The 14,639-nt window shown below is 43.7% G+C and overlaps 1 protein-coding gene across 1 annotated transcript in view; it reads right to left on the bottom strand.

Moving 5' to 3' along the window:
* Positions 1-209: 209 nt before the first annotated feature.
* LOC143121250 (leucine-rich repeat and fibronectin type III domain-containing protein 1-like protein) overlaps positions 210-14,639 on the bottom strand; it is a 41,174-nt gene continuing 26,744 nt past the window's right edge. The window contains exons 2-3 of the mRNA XM_076281621.1: positions 2,275-2,945; positions 210-297 (exon numbers count right to left, since the gene is read on the bottom strand). Of these exons, the coding sequence (XP_076137736.1) occupies positions 248-297; positions 2,275-2,945 (721 nt within the window). The 3' untranslated portion in view covers positions 210-247. The remainder of the gene's footprint in view (positions 298-2,274; positions 2,946-14,639) is intronic.

Consider the following 14,639-nt stretch of genomic DNA (forward strand, 5'->3'; position numbering starts at 1 on the left):
TTTTTTTTCTCCACGTTCACTCGTCTTCTTTTCGTTTTTTCGGTCAAGCGGATGAGGATGAAGGAATTGAGGAGGGAGGAGATGCTAAAGGAGAGAGAGAGAGAGAGAGAGAGAGAGACAGAGAGACAGAGGGAGAGAGAGAGAGAGAGAGAGAGAGAGAGAGACAGAGGGAGAGAGAGAGAGAGAGAGAGAGGGGCGGTCATTACTCTGCGGGAGCTGGAAGTGTGGTCAGAGCAGAAGGCAGGTGTCAGATTTTGAAGTCGCGTTGAACCTTCTTCTCGTCACTGACTGGAGAATCTGCACAGAGGTGGAGGAGGTGGAGGAGGAGGAGGAGGTGGAGGAGGAGGTGGAGGAGGAGGAAGAAGACATATGAGTGCGTGGTCATGCTGGTCATGTGACAGGCAGCATGGTTGGTGGGACAGGATGTACTCGTGTTGTCTGACTTGGGTGACAGACTTTATTTTGAGGAGGGAGGTGGACATGTTCTAGAGGGCAATGTGTTAACATGCACACACACATACACACACACACACACACACGCACATATACACACACACACACACAGACACACACACACACACACACACACACACAAATACACACACAAATACGCACACACACATACACACTGTTGTTTTGACACAGTGCATAAACAGAGTATCTAGGAAACTGCACTGCATCCATCCATGAGCCGCCTATGTGAGAGTCTGGGGGAGCAGCGGAGATACAGCCCCTGTATTTATAGTTGTAGTATTCATTGTTACCTAAGGTCTCCTCTGCATAGTAGTATTCATTGTTACCTAAGGTCTCCTCAGCGTTGTAGCTTGAATGCTATTCCACATTTTTAGCGTCTACTAAATTAATAAAAATGACTCAAATTTACTGCACTCCTGAGGTCAGGAGCGCTCCAACCAAGACCGATGACCCCCCGGCTGGTTTTTTGTCATTAGCCAGGCATGGGGACAACTGGCCTTTTAAAACCCGCAGTGTAATTCTAATGATGACACAGACCTTGTGCATTAGCCTGGCTCTCTACCTGTGGGAGGGGGTGTCGCGATCAGGTAAACAAATCCAGGATAACGGGAGCCTGAGTATCTACCTCATGTCCTCTCACAAATTATTCATCTGATCCGTACCCCCCTCTTAGTCGCTCAATTGGGCCCATCATGGCCCCTAATCTGTGCCCGGGTCCATTTGCCTGAGGGCCGGGGGTCTGTCATCACCAGAGGGGCCCAGTCAGTACTCGGGGCCCGTCCAGCAGACCCATCACTGGTTTAATGGCCTTCATCGATTTGCTGATTTACAACTGTGGCACCCCGTCACACACACGCACACACACACACACACACACACAAACACACACACACACACACACACACACACTCACACACACACACACACTCACACACACACACACACACACACACACACACACACACACACACACACACACACACACACACACACACACACACACACACAGAGACACACACACTGTGATATCCAGGGCCACTGGTCCAGAAACCGCAATTACCTGATCGGAGCAATTTATCTAACTTCTCCAAACTGAAATGGTTCCTACTTGAATGCGGTCCATTGAGGTGAAGGTGGTGGGGTCAAGGGATGGGCTTTTTATTTGCTCGAGTAACTGTGTGATAGCCATACACTACACTCACTCACTTTTACTGCACCAAATGAACGGTCCTTCAGAGGAAACGTGTATTAGATGTTGGGAATATGGTCACGTAAGGATTATGACACTGTGCACGGGAACTGTATAGCCTGTTTTCTAGGACAAGAATTCTATGGGGGAGAAACACACACACACACACACACACACACAAACACACACACACGCAAACACACACACACACACTCACACACACACACACACTCACACACACACTCTCACACACACACACACACACACACACACACACACACACACACACACACACACACACACACACAGAGTTTCTGCAGAGTCCAATAGTTCATTGTTAGGCATCATTTTTTTTATCAATGGCTGTCATTTTTTCTTCCCTTGCTTGCTGAACCATCCACGTCCCTTGTGACTATTCCTGCCTGCATCCTTATGCTGTCCTTAAAAGGCTGAGTGAAACGTGGGGATGACGTAAAAGTGTGCTTTGAATGCTCTCTCTACCACACACACACACACACACACACACACACACACACACACACACACACAGACACAGACACACACACACACACACACACACACACACACACACACACACACCCTTCACTTACTCTCTGAAGGCTCTGCACTCTTGCCCTCTTTGCCCGACAGTGGCGGCTGTCCCTTGAGCTCTATGTAAGTCCTGGAGTGGCGCCGCTTTGTTGGCGACACAATGTCCTCGCCCGTGATCTCCACACGGGCGGACTTCTCGCAGTCCACCACCAGCGCCACGGAGTCCTTCAGGCTGCCCGCGTTCGGACCCCCACCCCCACCGCCACCCCCCGGCCCGGCGCCGCTCGCACCCCCTGCGGAGAAGCCCGTGGTGGGCTGCTCCTCCTGAGAGGAGTCTGTGACTTTGGATCCGGAGCGCGGCACCTGTCCGGCCGCCGCTTGGCCCCCGTTGGTCTGCGCGCGCAGGGTCGCCATGGCACCGGCCTTGCCGGACTCGCCGCCGTGGGTGCTGTAGACTTTGTAGCGGATCATGAGGATGATGATGAAGACGAGCACCGAGGCCACGATGATGCCGCCGATGATGATGATCATGGTGCCGCCCAGGAACTGGCTGTGCAGCGACTGGCACTGGCTGTACTCCGTTTCCGTGACGAACTGGACGCAGCCCACCTGACGCGTGGCGGTCAGCGAGCTCAGGCTGTCGTCGTACACCGCCAGCACACACAGGTCGTACTCACGACCCGAGACTAAGTCACGCACCAGGAAGTCTTGACTGGTGGATGGAATCATCCTGCAAACAGAACAACAACCAAACAACATATATTATTATAACTAAACAACAAATATATATTACTATAACACATCTATTAAACAGTTGTTGCACTTCACACAATACTGGAAAGTCCTAACGTCTTCATAGGATCATCAAGCTAGGGGGAAAAAAGCTCTATATGCTTGAACCAGGACAACAGGAAAGTGCATTTCACATAGTACACATGTCGTAATAAAATAATAAATAAAACCACATAGTACACATGAGTCATAATAAAATAATAAATAAAACCACATAGTACACATGAGTCATAATAAAATAATAAATAAAACCAAAAAGTGCTGACAGCTGGACAAGATAATCCTCGAAGAGTTCAACAGGAAGTTGCATTTCATGTACTTAATCAGTACACATATGGTGGTAATATTAAAAGCAGGAAGTCCTGATGGATGGATGAGCACATTAATGAATAGTTCAGCTGGGAAATGACCCAGTTAATCACATGCGTCCAGAGCCAAATCAACAAATAAGGAAATGTATTAATTAAGAAATTAATTAATTATTAAGTAATTACTGTAAGAAATACTGGTAAGAGGGAAGCAATGTGAATAAGAAATCCATTCATCAAACAATTCATGAAATGTAAATAAACCAAAGAGATTGCAGAAAATATAAAAGAAATGTGTGGCCCAAGTATGAAGCGATTACCGGTAGTCTAATTAAACAAATGTCCTGACTTACAGTTTGGATCATACCAAGGAATTATCAAATAACTGAATGAATCAATCGTTGAATGCATTACAACATAACAGGCTGCTTAAGACTAATCAAGGAATCAAATTCCAGACAGAATGAAATGAGAGCAAAGAATATGAATGTTGACATTAGCCATAATGTCTAAAGAGAGCAAAATGGAAAAAAAGATAAAAACGCTCAGTCTAGTAGATGACAAATGGACTGTGTTTATATAGGGCTCTTCAACTCCTCCGAGCACTCTTTACATAGAAAGGCCTCATAGTGCCCCATCACACACTCAAACACTGATGGAGGGAGCTACAAGGCGCCAGCCAGCACATTGGGAGTTTGGGGTTCAGTGTCTCGATCAAGGACACTTTGACAGGCTTGAACCAGCAACCTTCCAATTAAGTAAAGGTGCTCTAAGCGATGCTGGGTAACGTCACTTCTGTTGACTTTCAAACAAAACAGAGAGCTAGCTCGCTACTTCCTCCCCCTCCCTCCCATGCTGCTCCTGTGCAATTGAAACTGTCCTAAACGCGCATCTTGTCTGTGATTTGCTGGAACTGCTGGTTTGCTGGTTATGTTTTTATGGGCTAGGTTTTTCCAGGTTGTTTTTGTTGCCATTTTTGGAGCCTGCCTGGGCTGTCAACAGAGATCACATATTTTCACAGTGTATTCAGGACACAGACAGCTAGCGGTTGGTTAGGTGATGTTTGCAGTATAAGTGACATAAAATGTTTTAGCCTAAGAAATCATCGCTTAGCCACGCGTTTTAACCACAGCCCCTAACTAGTAATTAAGAGTATTAGTAATAACACTAGTAATAGTAATTACATGCAAATGTACAGTAGAAGGGCATGAACTACTGTAGGAGCCTTTCTGCCTGTCTTCTTACATTATACTGTAGGCTACATAGGACACAGACATCCAGTGATGTACTATGGTAGAGTCAATCTTATGTGCAGCTACAGAGGTTAAGTAATTTAAAAACCCCAGAGCCCGGGGCCTTACCAGAGGCTCCATCAACACGACCAATCCCAGGATCAATACTGCGGGCCCATAACATTGATTCTTCCCAGAGATTTGTAGCATAAAATAAATGTCCTATAGGTTGGCGTTAAAGTAAACGGGTACAATGAAATTCTCTGTGGGACTGCGCTCTTGTGCAGGAGCGGGGATGTGTTGTTGTGTGTGTGGTGTGTCACCTGTGTTTTTGTGTGTGTGTGTGTGTGTGAGTGTGTGTGTGTGTGTGTGTGTGTGTGTGTGTGTGTGTTTGTGCGTCCGTGTCTGTGTGTGTGCATGCGTGTTTGTGTGTGCATGCGTGCGTGCGTGCTTGTGTGTGTGTGTGTGTTGTATGTGCGACTTCTTTCAACCACGGAGAATCTTCTTTTAAAACAGATCACAATAGTAGCTCCACCAATGGCAGCTGTGCTCACATGGTTTGTGGAATGGGCACTCAAGCAGTTCTGGGTATTAGGACTATTTCCTCTCTGCGTTCTCCTGCTCATCACAGGCAGTAGTGGGTCTTATCTGTGAATTGCAGCTCTCAGCGTAAGGTCTTATTGGACATGATTGTGTATATTTACGGGATGATTGGAGCACAGTGGTATGATTTCATTTCATTTTTATTTCTCTGGCAGCTTAACAAACGCCCAGGACTGACGAGCTGATTTGGAATGGCTTTGGGCCAGAACACAGCCGTAGTCCTACCCATCTCTGACTTGAGCACACTTTCTCACACACACAAAGACACACAGACACACATACAAACACACACACACACACACACACACACACACACACACACACACACACACACACACACACACACGCAACCTCAAGAATAGTGAACAATACCTTGAACAACTAGATGTACCACATAGCGGTACAAAATATGACCGCCGCTCAGTCCTGTCCATTCCGCGAAAATAAATCATATTATGAATTTGTCTCCATCTTCTACTCCATCCCCCACTCTTGAAACTTTTGTGTATGCTTGTTTGGAATGTGTGTTTGCACACATTCCGCACACAAAGTAGCCTACTGGCGCTGCAAAGGTGAATAGATTTGTTTCTGGGCCAAAAAATGTGTAGCATTGTTATAAAACCTTTAAAATCTCTAAACAATCACAAGTAGGGCAGTTCATCACAGTCCATCCATTGCAACTGGACTGATGAAAGGTACACCTGTAGGCTACATTGTATTTGGGAAAAGCAGAAGGTAGCAGCATAATGTATTTATTTATTTATTATTAAACAAAACAATCCCTGTCAGTTCCATGCAGTTTTCAACAGCTATCAAGAAGAGAGTTCATGTCATGGATTTTTGTGAATGTTTCTTCTTCTACATATGCATACATTTAGTCATCTAGTTCAAATGATATTCAGCTTTATTGTCAATGCACAAATTAAATACCAGTAGTCTAAAACAAAATGCCGTTTTACCCAGTGGTGCAAATAACTGACATGTCCAAAAGGGCCTTCATGAAATGCGTTGCGAGACTGTTCATATACATTTTAACGGGCAAAGTTGAAGAGCTGTCCGTTATTGTTTGTGCAAATAATATCTTGATTCATGTTCCCTTGCATTTTGCAACTATGAGGTCCATGGTTAAGCTCAATCTTTTGACTTTCACCCAGCCTAGTCCATGGTATGCGCCCGATAGAAATATTGTTTAAAGGAACCGTATGTAAGAAATGTATTTCAATTAATCATAAAATGGCCCTAATATGTCACTAGACATTAAGAAATCATGTTCATTTCAAATACTTATATCACTGACAACAGTAGTCCGGCCAGGATATTGTCATTTAAAAAGTGAAGTTGCAGCCCTCAACTGATGTTGTGTTTTGTCATGTCATTCTGTGTTTTGGCCTGTTGCGCCACCCTCCACCTATCTACTAATCACAAAGTTTCGGCATCCGGGTTGGCAACCTCGAGTCAGGGGGGAGGGGGAGGGGATACACTTCTCTACAGTAATTTGAAAGTGATTGCAGTACCAGTTTTGGCCACAATCTTACATATGGTTCCTTTAATTTTGCGATTGAGATATCCACGCACTGGCGCCCCCCCTGCGACGTGTTCGCCCCCCGGTTTCAGAGTTAAATGCAAAAATGCATAGAGGGAGTTATGACAAAACCGTGACTGTTAACAAACTATAAGCTATATAAGGTAGGCCCTATGCTAGGCCTATTACACAACACTTGTCACTAGGCTATGCTAGCGACCCAAATAAAATCTCCTTTGGAACCAATGGCTTACACCTTACAGTATCAAGCTGCCACCTCTTGGCGAATCACGGAAAGGGCGAATGAAGTGGACACTTCTAAATGGAACCCAACCCACTGTACAGTAGCTCAAGGTCTGTGGCTAAAGCAGCCATAATGAAAGCGTTATCATTGTTTGGATACTTCACACACACGTGTTTTTTAATCGCATAGACTAACTACCAAGCTGGAATCACATCGACTCCCCTCTCACACCCTAAACACGCACTTCGAACAAACAAAAAGCGCCTCAGTCTCACGGAGTAGCCATAGGCAAAACTGTATCTGACCGGTGTAACGTTGGTACTACATCATCCATCGCAAAGAATGATTTTTGTAGCACGTGCAACAAATATGTGTAGGTACAGCCCTGCCCTGAATACATCTCAACGTGCGCTCTAAAACATCTGGTTTAAATGGAGATGTAGATCATCACGGGTGCGTTAATAAATCTACATTGCGGCGAGTTGACACAAATTATTCACTTTGACGAATTTATGTAGTTTCAGTTAGCCTACTTTACTTTGAGCCATGCTCTTCCTTACTTGAATCACCTTTGAAAATAGAGGATTGAAGTAGCCTATATGGGTGTTTGGGAATGAACATTGACTCAGATGCTTTTTGAGACCTTGAGCAGAAATATCCCAGCGGTGTTTAGGATGCATCATAGACAGGTTATCTTTCAGGTAGCCTATATATTTTCCATTAAAAAACCATCACGTAGCAAACGTGTTGTGGCTAACTCACTTAGCTCCTGTTAGTAGCCTAGGTTATGGTCATAAGCAAATGAGATGACAGTTCAAAGATACAATTAGTGCTGTTATCGATTTGCTTGGTAGCCTATAAACGCATTTATGGTTTTCTACAAATACATCAATAATCAAATTGGCCTCCATCACTCAACCATGCTAATGGTAACATTATTTTACCTACGTTCTGCTATTGATGCTATTGATAGGATTAACGTAGCCTACCTGCAGTAAAAAACAAGCATGTCCGATAAACATTCTCAGATTTATTTCGGCTTCAAGAGGAAATAGGAATTACATGTCATGCAGAAATCATCCTACCCTTAGACGTTCTCTGCGGTAAACTACTGTAGCCTACAGTCTTGTCCTTGTAGGAAGCGTAGTGTCTTTCCAACCCACTTTAGATTAACTTCCAACAAAATTACGTCTCACTGCAACGATGCGCCATCTAGTGGACAAACGACTACGTGACGCCAATACTGGAAATGCAGCCAAATTATTATTATGATGAATATATGGTTTTCCTTTAATCCTACTGAATTTGTAATTATGTATCGGCCGTTCTAATTGCCGATACTGATGGTATACGTGCCTGTGTGTGTGTGTGCGTGTGTATATGTGTGCACCACCATCTACAGGCCAATGAGTGTACAGTCACTAAATATACTTATAATTTTTTAGACCCCCCCCCATGGATGAAATTCTACGAAACTTGGCATACCCCCAGAGAATGTCAGGTTAATCATACACATAAAATTTGGTGCAGTTCTGAACGTCTTTACTGAAGAGAGGGGCGATTAAAGCAGAATGATATTGCATTTTCATTTTTTACCGGGGGGGTGCAAATCACAAATGAGTGATTATGGGCTAGGTTGATGTGGGCCCTTGAGACCAACATACCATAAAAATTTCGTCATCCTCGGTGCCACGGTTCAGGTAGTTATTTAGGAAAAACTGCATTTTTTGGGTTTCGGGGGGGGGGGGCAGCGCGGAGGGGGAGTGGCCCCCGGGGACCAAACGAAATTTTTCCGTAAAAGTCTAGTGGGGCTACATACCCACCAAATTTCATGTGCCCCGGTGTTTCGGTACCGCGGGTATCGTTGACCAAAATTTCAGGAAGTAGATGACGGAAAAAAAAAAAAAAAACTTTGACAATCCCTATATGACCGCCGCTAGCGAAGCGTAGATATAGCTCTTTGGAGATAGTGTTTGTTTACAACAGCAGAGTAAAATATAAATATATCACGACTCAACAGTCAACATTCAACAGTCAAATCACACCACTTATGTCTGTGCCTCTGGAACAACAAAACAATTCCTTGCAATAGTATGGTCATTTCTGCCTCTCATTTAGAGGTACACAAATGCGATTCCTTGCAATAGTATGGTCATTTCTGCCTCTCATTCAGAGGTACACAAATGCGATTCCTTGCAATAGTATGGTCATTTCTGCCTCTCATTTAGAGGTACACAAATGTGATTCCTTGCAATAGTATGGTCATTTCTGCCTCTCATTCAGAGGTACACAAATGCGATTCCTTGCAATAGTATGGTAATTTCTGCCTCTCATTTAGAGGTACAGTACACAAATGCGTATGAACACCATTGCTTTTTTTAGTGTGGAAAGAATGGGCAGCTTGGGGAAGGGGGATCAATTCATTTCTTTTTGGCAAAAAAGTGTCTAGAACATAGAACATCAGACCTCACGTTTATGTAGCACTAGGCTCTACACACACACACACACACACACACACACACACACACACACACACACACACACTCTATGATAATAAGAGTGTGTGGCATTCCAGCGTGATGCCATTAACGGTTAATCATCCTTGAGTGTTGCATAAAACAACACTGAGAGTTACTCAGGCTCACATAATTACATGCCAGCAATCTGCAATTTAATGTGCCATCCCTTTCTTCATTTATTGCAAAAGTTTGTTTTGACATTCAAATAACAAATATTGTATAAATATTGCAGCCAGGCTTTCTGAGTGTTTTCATCAAGGCGAAAAATAAGAATAGCACCTGCTACTAGCTGCTAATAAACACTGCCACTCCCACAGAACAAAAGAGTGGAGTGAGAGAGAGAGAGAGAGAGAGAGAGAGAGAGAGAGAGAGAGAGATAGAGAGATGAAGAATTTGATGAAGGGTGACGAGAAGAGAAAATACTGCGCTGCATTCCTCTGGCCAGTCTATAACGATTCACCAGCACAACATCTGAATGGATTCTGACAAACAATGTGAATCCTGAGGGACCTGGAAGGAGGCTATTCTTATCTCCGCTGCTGCAGCTGACAAGGTTTCCCACATGGTGTCTGCCTTAGAGCCATGCCTGGTACTGCCCAACCCCAGATCTCTTGTGCCAGGCAAGGGAGAGACCTAAACTGCCCCTCTCAAACACAGAGCCGACATTATTAAAAGATAATAATTCAGTCTGTGGCAAACAAAGGTCACATCAGAGAGTTAATTAACTGTGTGACTCTACACCTGACAGATCTGTGGCCAGACTAAGAATACACCCCCCCCCCCCTTACTGCACATTAATTATAGGCTACGGTAATATATTATAATATAATATTCAGAATTCATTAATGAATGCTTAGCTGGAATGATGTTTTTCCCTATCATCCTATGTTAAAAGCAGACATACCTGCGGGCATGCAATTGGGCTACTGGTTTTCTACAGGAATGGCATGTTTAAACGGGCACTGTTCAATACAAAAAGCAAAATATACAGCATTGCAATGCCAGGGCCACTTGTTCAAATATGCTTAAGGGGGGTTCCACAAGACCATCAATGATTACCCCCCCATCCATCCATCATACTGAAGAAATATTACTGTAAAAGAGGAGGAAGAGGATGTGTCAGTGTTGACTAATCTATGCAAAACAAATAGCAGGAGGGATCCACATTTCGTGACTGTATAACTACACGACTACCCCTTTCTCCCATCAAACACATGTAATATTAGCAGGGGAGGAGGTGACATACAGTATCTATGCCAAATAAATGCCAGGTGGGTTCAGCGACCATGACCAGCCACCCTCCCACACACACAATAAAAGTGTGGCATCCACAGAGCATAGCGGAAGAGCAGGGGAAGAGCAGGGGAAGAGCAGGGAAGAGCAGGTCTTATTGGAGAGGTGCGGTGCCCCAGTGGATGGTGCGCTATTCTCTCATTACTTCCCAGTGCTCCAGGCTCCACTAGCGGAGAGCTATTAGCACATTCAGTTATTTTCAGCAGCAAGCAGGTTTATTATGTACTCCCTCTCTCTCTCTCTCTATCTCTTTCTCTCTATCCATCCCTGTAGCCTTGCTTGGCTTCTTTGTTTTTCCTTTTGTGAGATTGTTCTTGTATGTTTATTCATCTATTTATTCTTAAATAGTGATGATGAGTTGACATCTATGTGAGAAATGAGGCGGGTGTAATGACAAGCACGCAGAAAGCAAAATCCATTAGCTACTTCCGGTGAAAATGTTGTCGAGGGGCCCGTTGCAATGACAAAAAAAGACAAGCTATTCATCCTCTCTCTCTCTCTCTCTCTCTCTCCATTTATCTTGCCACTCTTGGCAACACCCAGGGGTTTCATACAGCACATCAAATAAACCCACAGCATCCGATCTCCGTCAGTAGCCTCCAACCGGTACCGCAGGATTTAACGCCAGCACATGGACACAGGCATATGGGCCACTGCTGACCACAAGCATGGCGAGAAGGGCTACAGGGTTGGAGCATGCGAAAGGGAGGCATTAGCGCTGAATGCTAAATCTTGCTAGCGTCTGCATGCTAGCGTTTGTGACAGTGATTTGCACCAGGCCAGCTGTCTCTGGGAAGACCTTGTGAAGGAGACAGAGGTGCTAAACCTGAGGGATATGACAACAGTGCACAACTTGGACTGAGAGACAGAGAGAGTGAGTGAGAGAGAGAGAGAGAGAGAGAGAGAGAGAGAGAGAGAGAGAGAGAGAGAGAGAGAGAGAGAGAGAGAGAGAGAGAGAGAGAGGTGATAATAAGAGTACAGAGTGTCTGTGTCTAATATGGGTACAGTGCCTGAATGAACAAAAAGCTCTAAATGCAGATGTCTAAACAGTTAAACAAATAAATAACCAAAACTATCTAATCATTAGAAAAGGATAAAACCGATAATTATTCATTTTGTGGTACTGACTTTCTGTTCTAATTTTGTGGGACGTCGTGTCAGTGTAGAGACAACTGGACTGATGCCAAATGCAAAAAGCAGTGTGATTTGGTCTCTCTTATCAATCAATTATCAGTTAATCATCAATTCATTATCTGTAGGTATGTGTGCTGCATGGCCTCTCATAGTTGACGCTTTACAGCTGACTGAATCAATTCAATTTCTCCAAGGTATCTGGTGTTATACACACAAATCCACCCAGTGATTAAAATGCCTTGTGTCTAATTGTCTACACTCTAATTATGCAATAATCTGCAAAGATGTGAAGATTATAAGCTTTTCAAACAGTCCACCATTATGAAAGCGCATAATAGCTCATGAGAAAAAAAAATCATTCTCTCATTGTTTTAACAGAGATATACATGGGGCAGCCGTGTCCTACTTTGGGGCAGAGTATATACTTATACTTATACTGAGTTGATTTTGCATGTTCATTTTTACACGTGTTGATTTGACATGTTGACTCAAAGCGACGCACAGCAGACAAGAATATGTTTCATCAGTAACTATGCTCACAGGGGGTAGAACACCTGAGAAGCTGTTTCCAGTTGAGCACATAACATATAGTCGCTTCAGACATCCTTGAAACACAGACAGTCTGTGAGGGATATATGTGTATATTTCACACATATATCCCTCTAAGAGAGTGAAGAAACGGTAGACTCAGGTGGGATTACAGTACAGAAACAGCCTTTTTCTTTTCGATAGCTCTGCATAGCACATCCAAGATTTCACACATTACAACTCCTGTGACCCAGAAAGCAACAGAGACACCCGCACTTTTTGCTGTTTTTTGTGTTTGTCTGTGCCACCTGTGAAATGCAAAATGCTTTCTCGACACCCAGAACACCCTCTTGCCATAAATAATTCACAGTGCTACCGAGTAATGAAGTGAGGCTCCGTCTAGCTGTCTTGTCACATCCAGAGGCATCCCCCTCTCCCAGGCTGATGTCAGCGACCTCGCCTAGTGCTCAGGAAGTGGGCAGGCACCGAGCAAACTACCCAACACTATTTGTTTGTTCGGTTGTGTTGTTGTGTGTTCCTGGTGTCAACAATGAAGCTATCTGGTCATTCATCTGCATCCACCTCATGGCACTGGTCTATGCTGACGTTGTTACTTGCCTGGTATATTTACTTTACCTTGTTGATAGTCAGGCAGCTACTGCTTCATCATAGGCTTGAAGTAGCTACCAGGTCAGACTGTATCCTCGAATAAAACTTCAAAATTCATGACGGCAAGGCCATTTTATTTATAGCATATTGCGTACACAAAGGTAATGCAATGAGACTTAGTCTCCATGGCCATTTGAGTGTTGATGTTTGCATCACAACCCATCCCAGCTGACGGTGTGCCGTGTCTATGCCATGTCAGGGCCAGATTAGGGCCAGATGTGGGGTGGTGACTGAGCCAGTTGACTACTGCACATAAAGCTCATCCAGAGCCGCACACTATTAAGTTCCCACAGCTGTTTGCCGAGGCTACCTCTTTTATTTGTAGTGACCTGTGCAAGCATCTATTTAATTCCAATACGTTGACAGAAACTTGAACGATAGTCGTATATTACACACTTACATCACTTCATTTTAGCTATTACTTGCTTTTGTATTTTGTTTTTTTTTCAATTTATTAAATGAATAACCTCAGTAGGGATTACAGCAGAAGCAACCATTATTCATACTGTACATATGCATACATAGTACGCATGATTGCTTTGATAGCGCAACACCATTTCCAGACAACTAGTGAAATTGTAGTCCAGGGCCTAGAGTCGCAGAGATAATGAAGGTTTCACTTTTCTACTGAAGTGACCAATAGCAGAGAGGAAGATGATGAAACAGTCAATGAAGATGAATCTACAAAGACTATTCCGGGGTCAGTGTTAATCGTGGGGCTTCTTTCATTTTTGAAACAAAAAAATAAATCAATAAAATAACAGGATACAAAACAGTCGATGGAGCAGGATTCGGAAGTGCCTCAAAAGAGTTGCATATCTTTCTATCTTAAGGCCGTGTCTTATTACCGCATGGCGCAAAAGTCTCTTGCACTTTCAGTCTCTTCACTTTAAAGTCTCTTTTGAAGTATCTCATTTGGATACCCTGGCCAGTTCGTCTTGACTTGGAACTCTAGTTTCCTACTCCAGTAATGACATTTTTTTTCCGCCAGCACCTTGCTACATCAGTGAAACACACAGACTAGCGAGACTTCCTTGATCTTTTTTTAATGTTTGCTTTGCCTTCACTATCACAGACGGTATCAAAAATTCCTCCTGTTTAGCTCAGCTGAACTATCAAAAAAGCACTTTGGAGCTTCAAAGGGAGTGAGGCAATCAGATCAAAGATACCTTGGGCGTTTTGGAAATGTCTGCACCGAATACTGACGTGGCGGATGTGGTACGTCTCATAAACTACAATTGACTCGCAGGTGACTTTCTCAATATTTTGTCTACAGAGCAGATTCTGTTCAGAAGTGATTTTGTCCCTGTTGCTTTGTTTGTTTGTTTTTTGTTTTTGTCATATGGTCTCACTCAGACATGACAAAAGGTCATTGACAGTGGGAGAGGAAAGAGGAGAAGAATGAATCTCAGTAACTATGCAGTGGGATTAGCAAAGTCTTTGCTAAGCTGCAAGGGAAATCTATAAACATTCACTGATAGTTCTGCAGAAGTGGAAAGTCACTTGGTTTAACTATTTCTTTTTATTTAGTGAAGCTGCATATTAATAATTTAATCGGACGAATAATCATATATTTTCAT

This window comes from Alosa pseudoharengus, unplaced genomic scaffold (genome assembly GCF_046254945.1).
Source record: "Alosa pseudoharengus isolate Yale_2024_CS ecotype anadromous, Long Island Sound unplaced genomic scaffold, YU_APseudo_1.1 YU_APseudo_1.1_scf_13, whole genome shotgun sequence".
NCBI lineage: Eukaryota > Metazoa > Chordata > Actinopteri > Clupeiformes > Clupeidae > Alosa > Alosa pseudoharengus.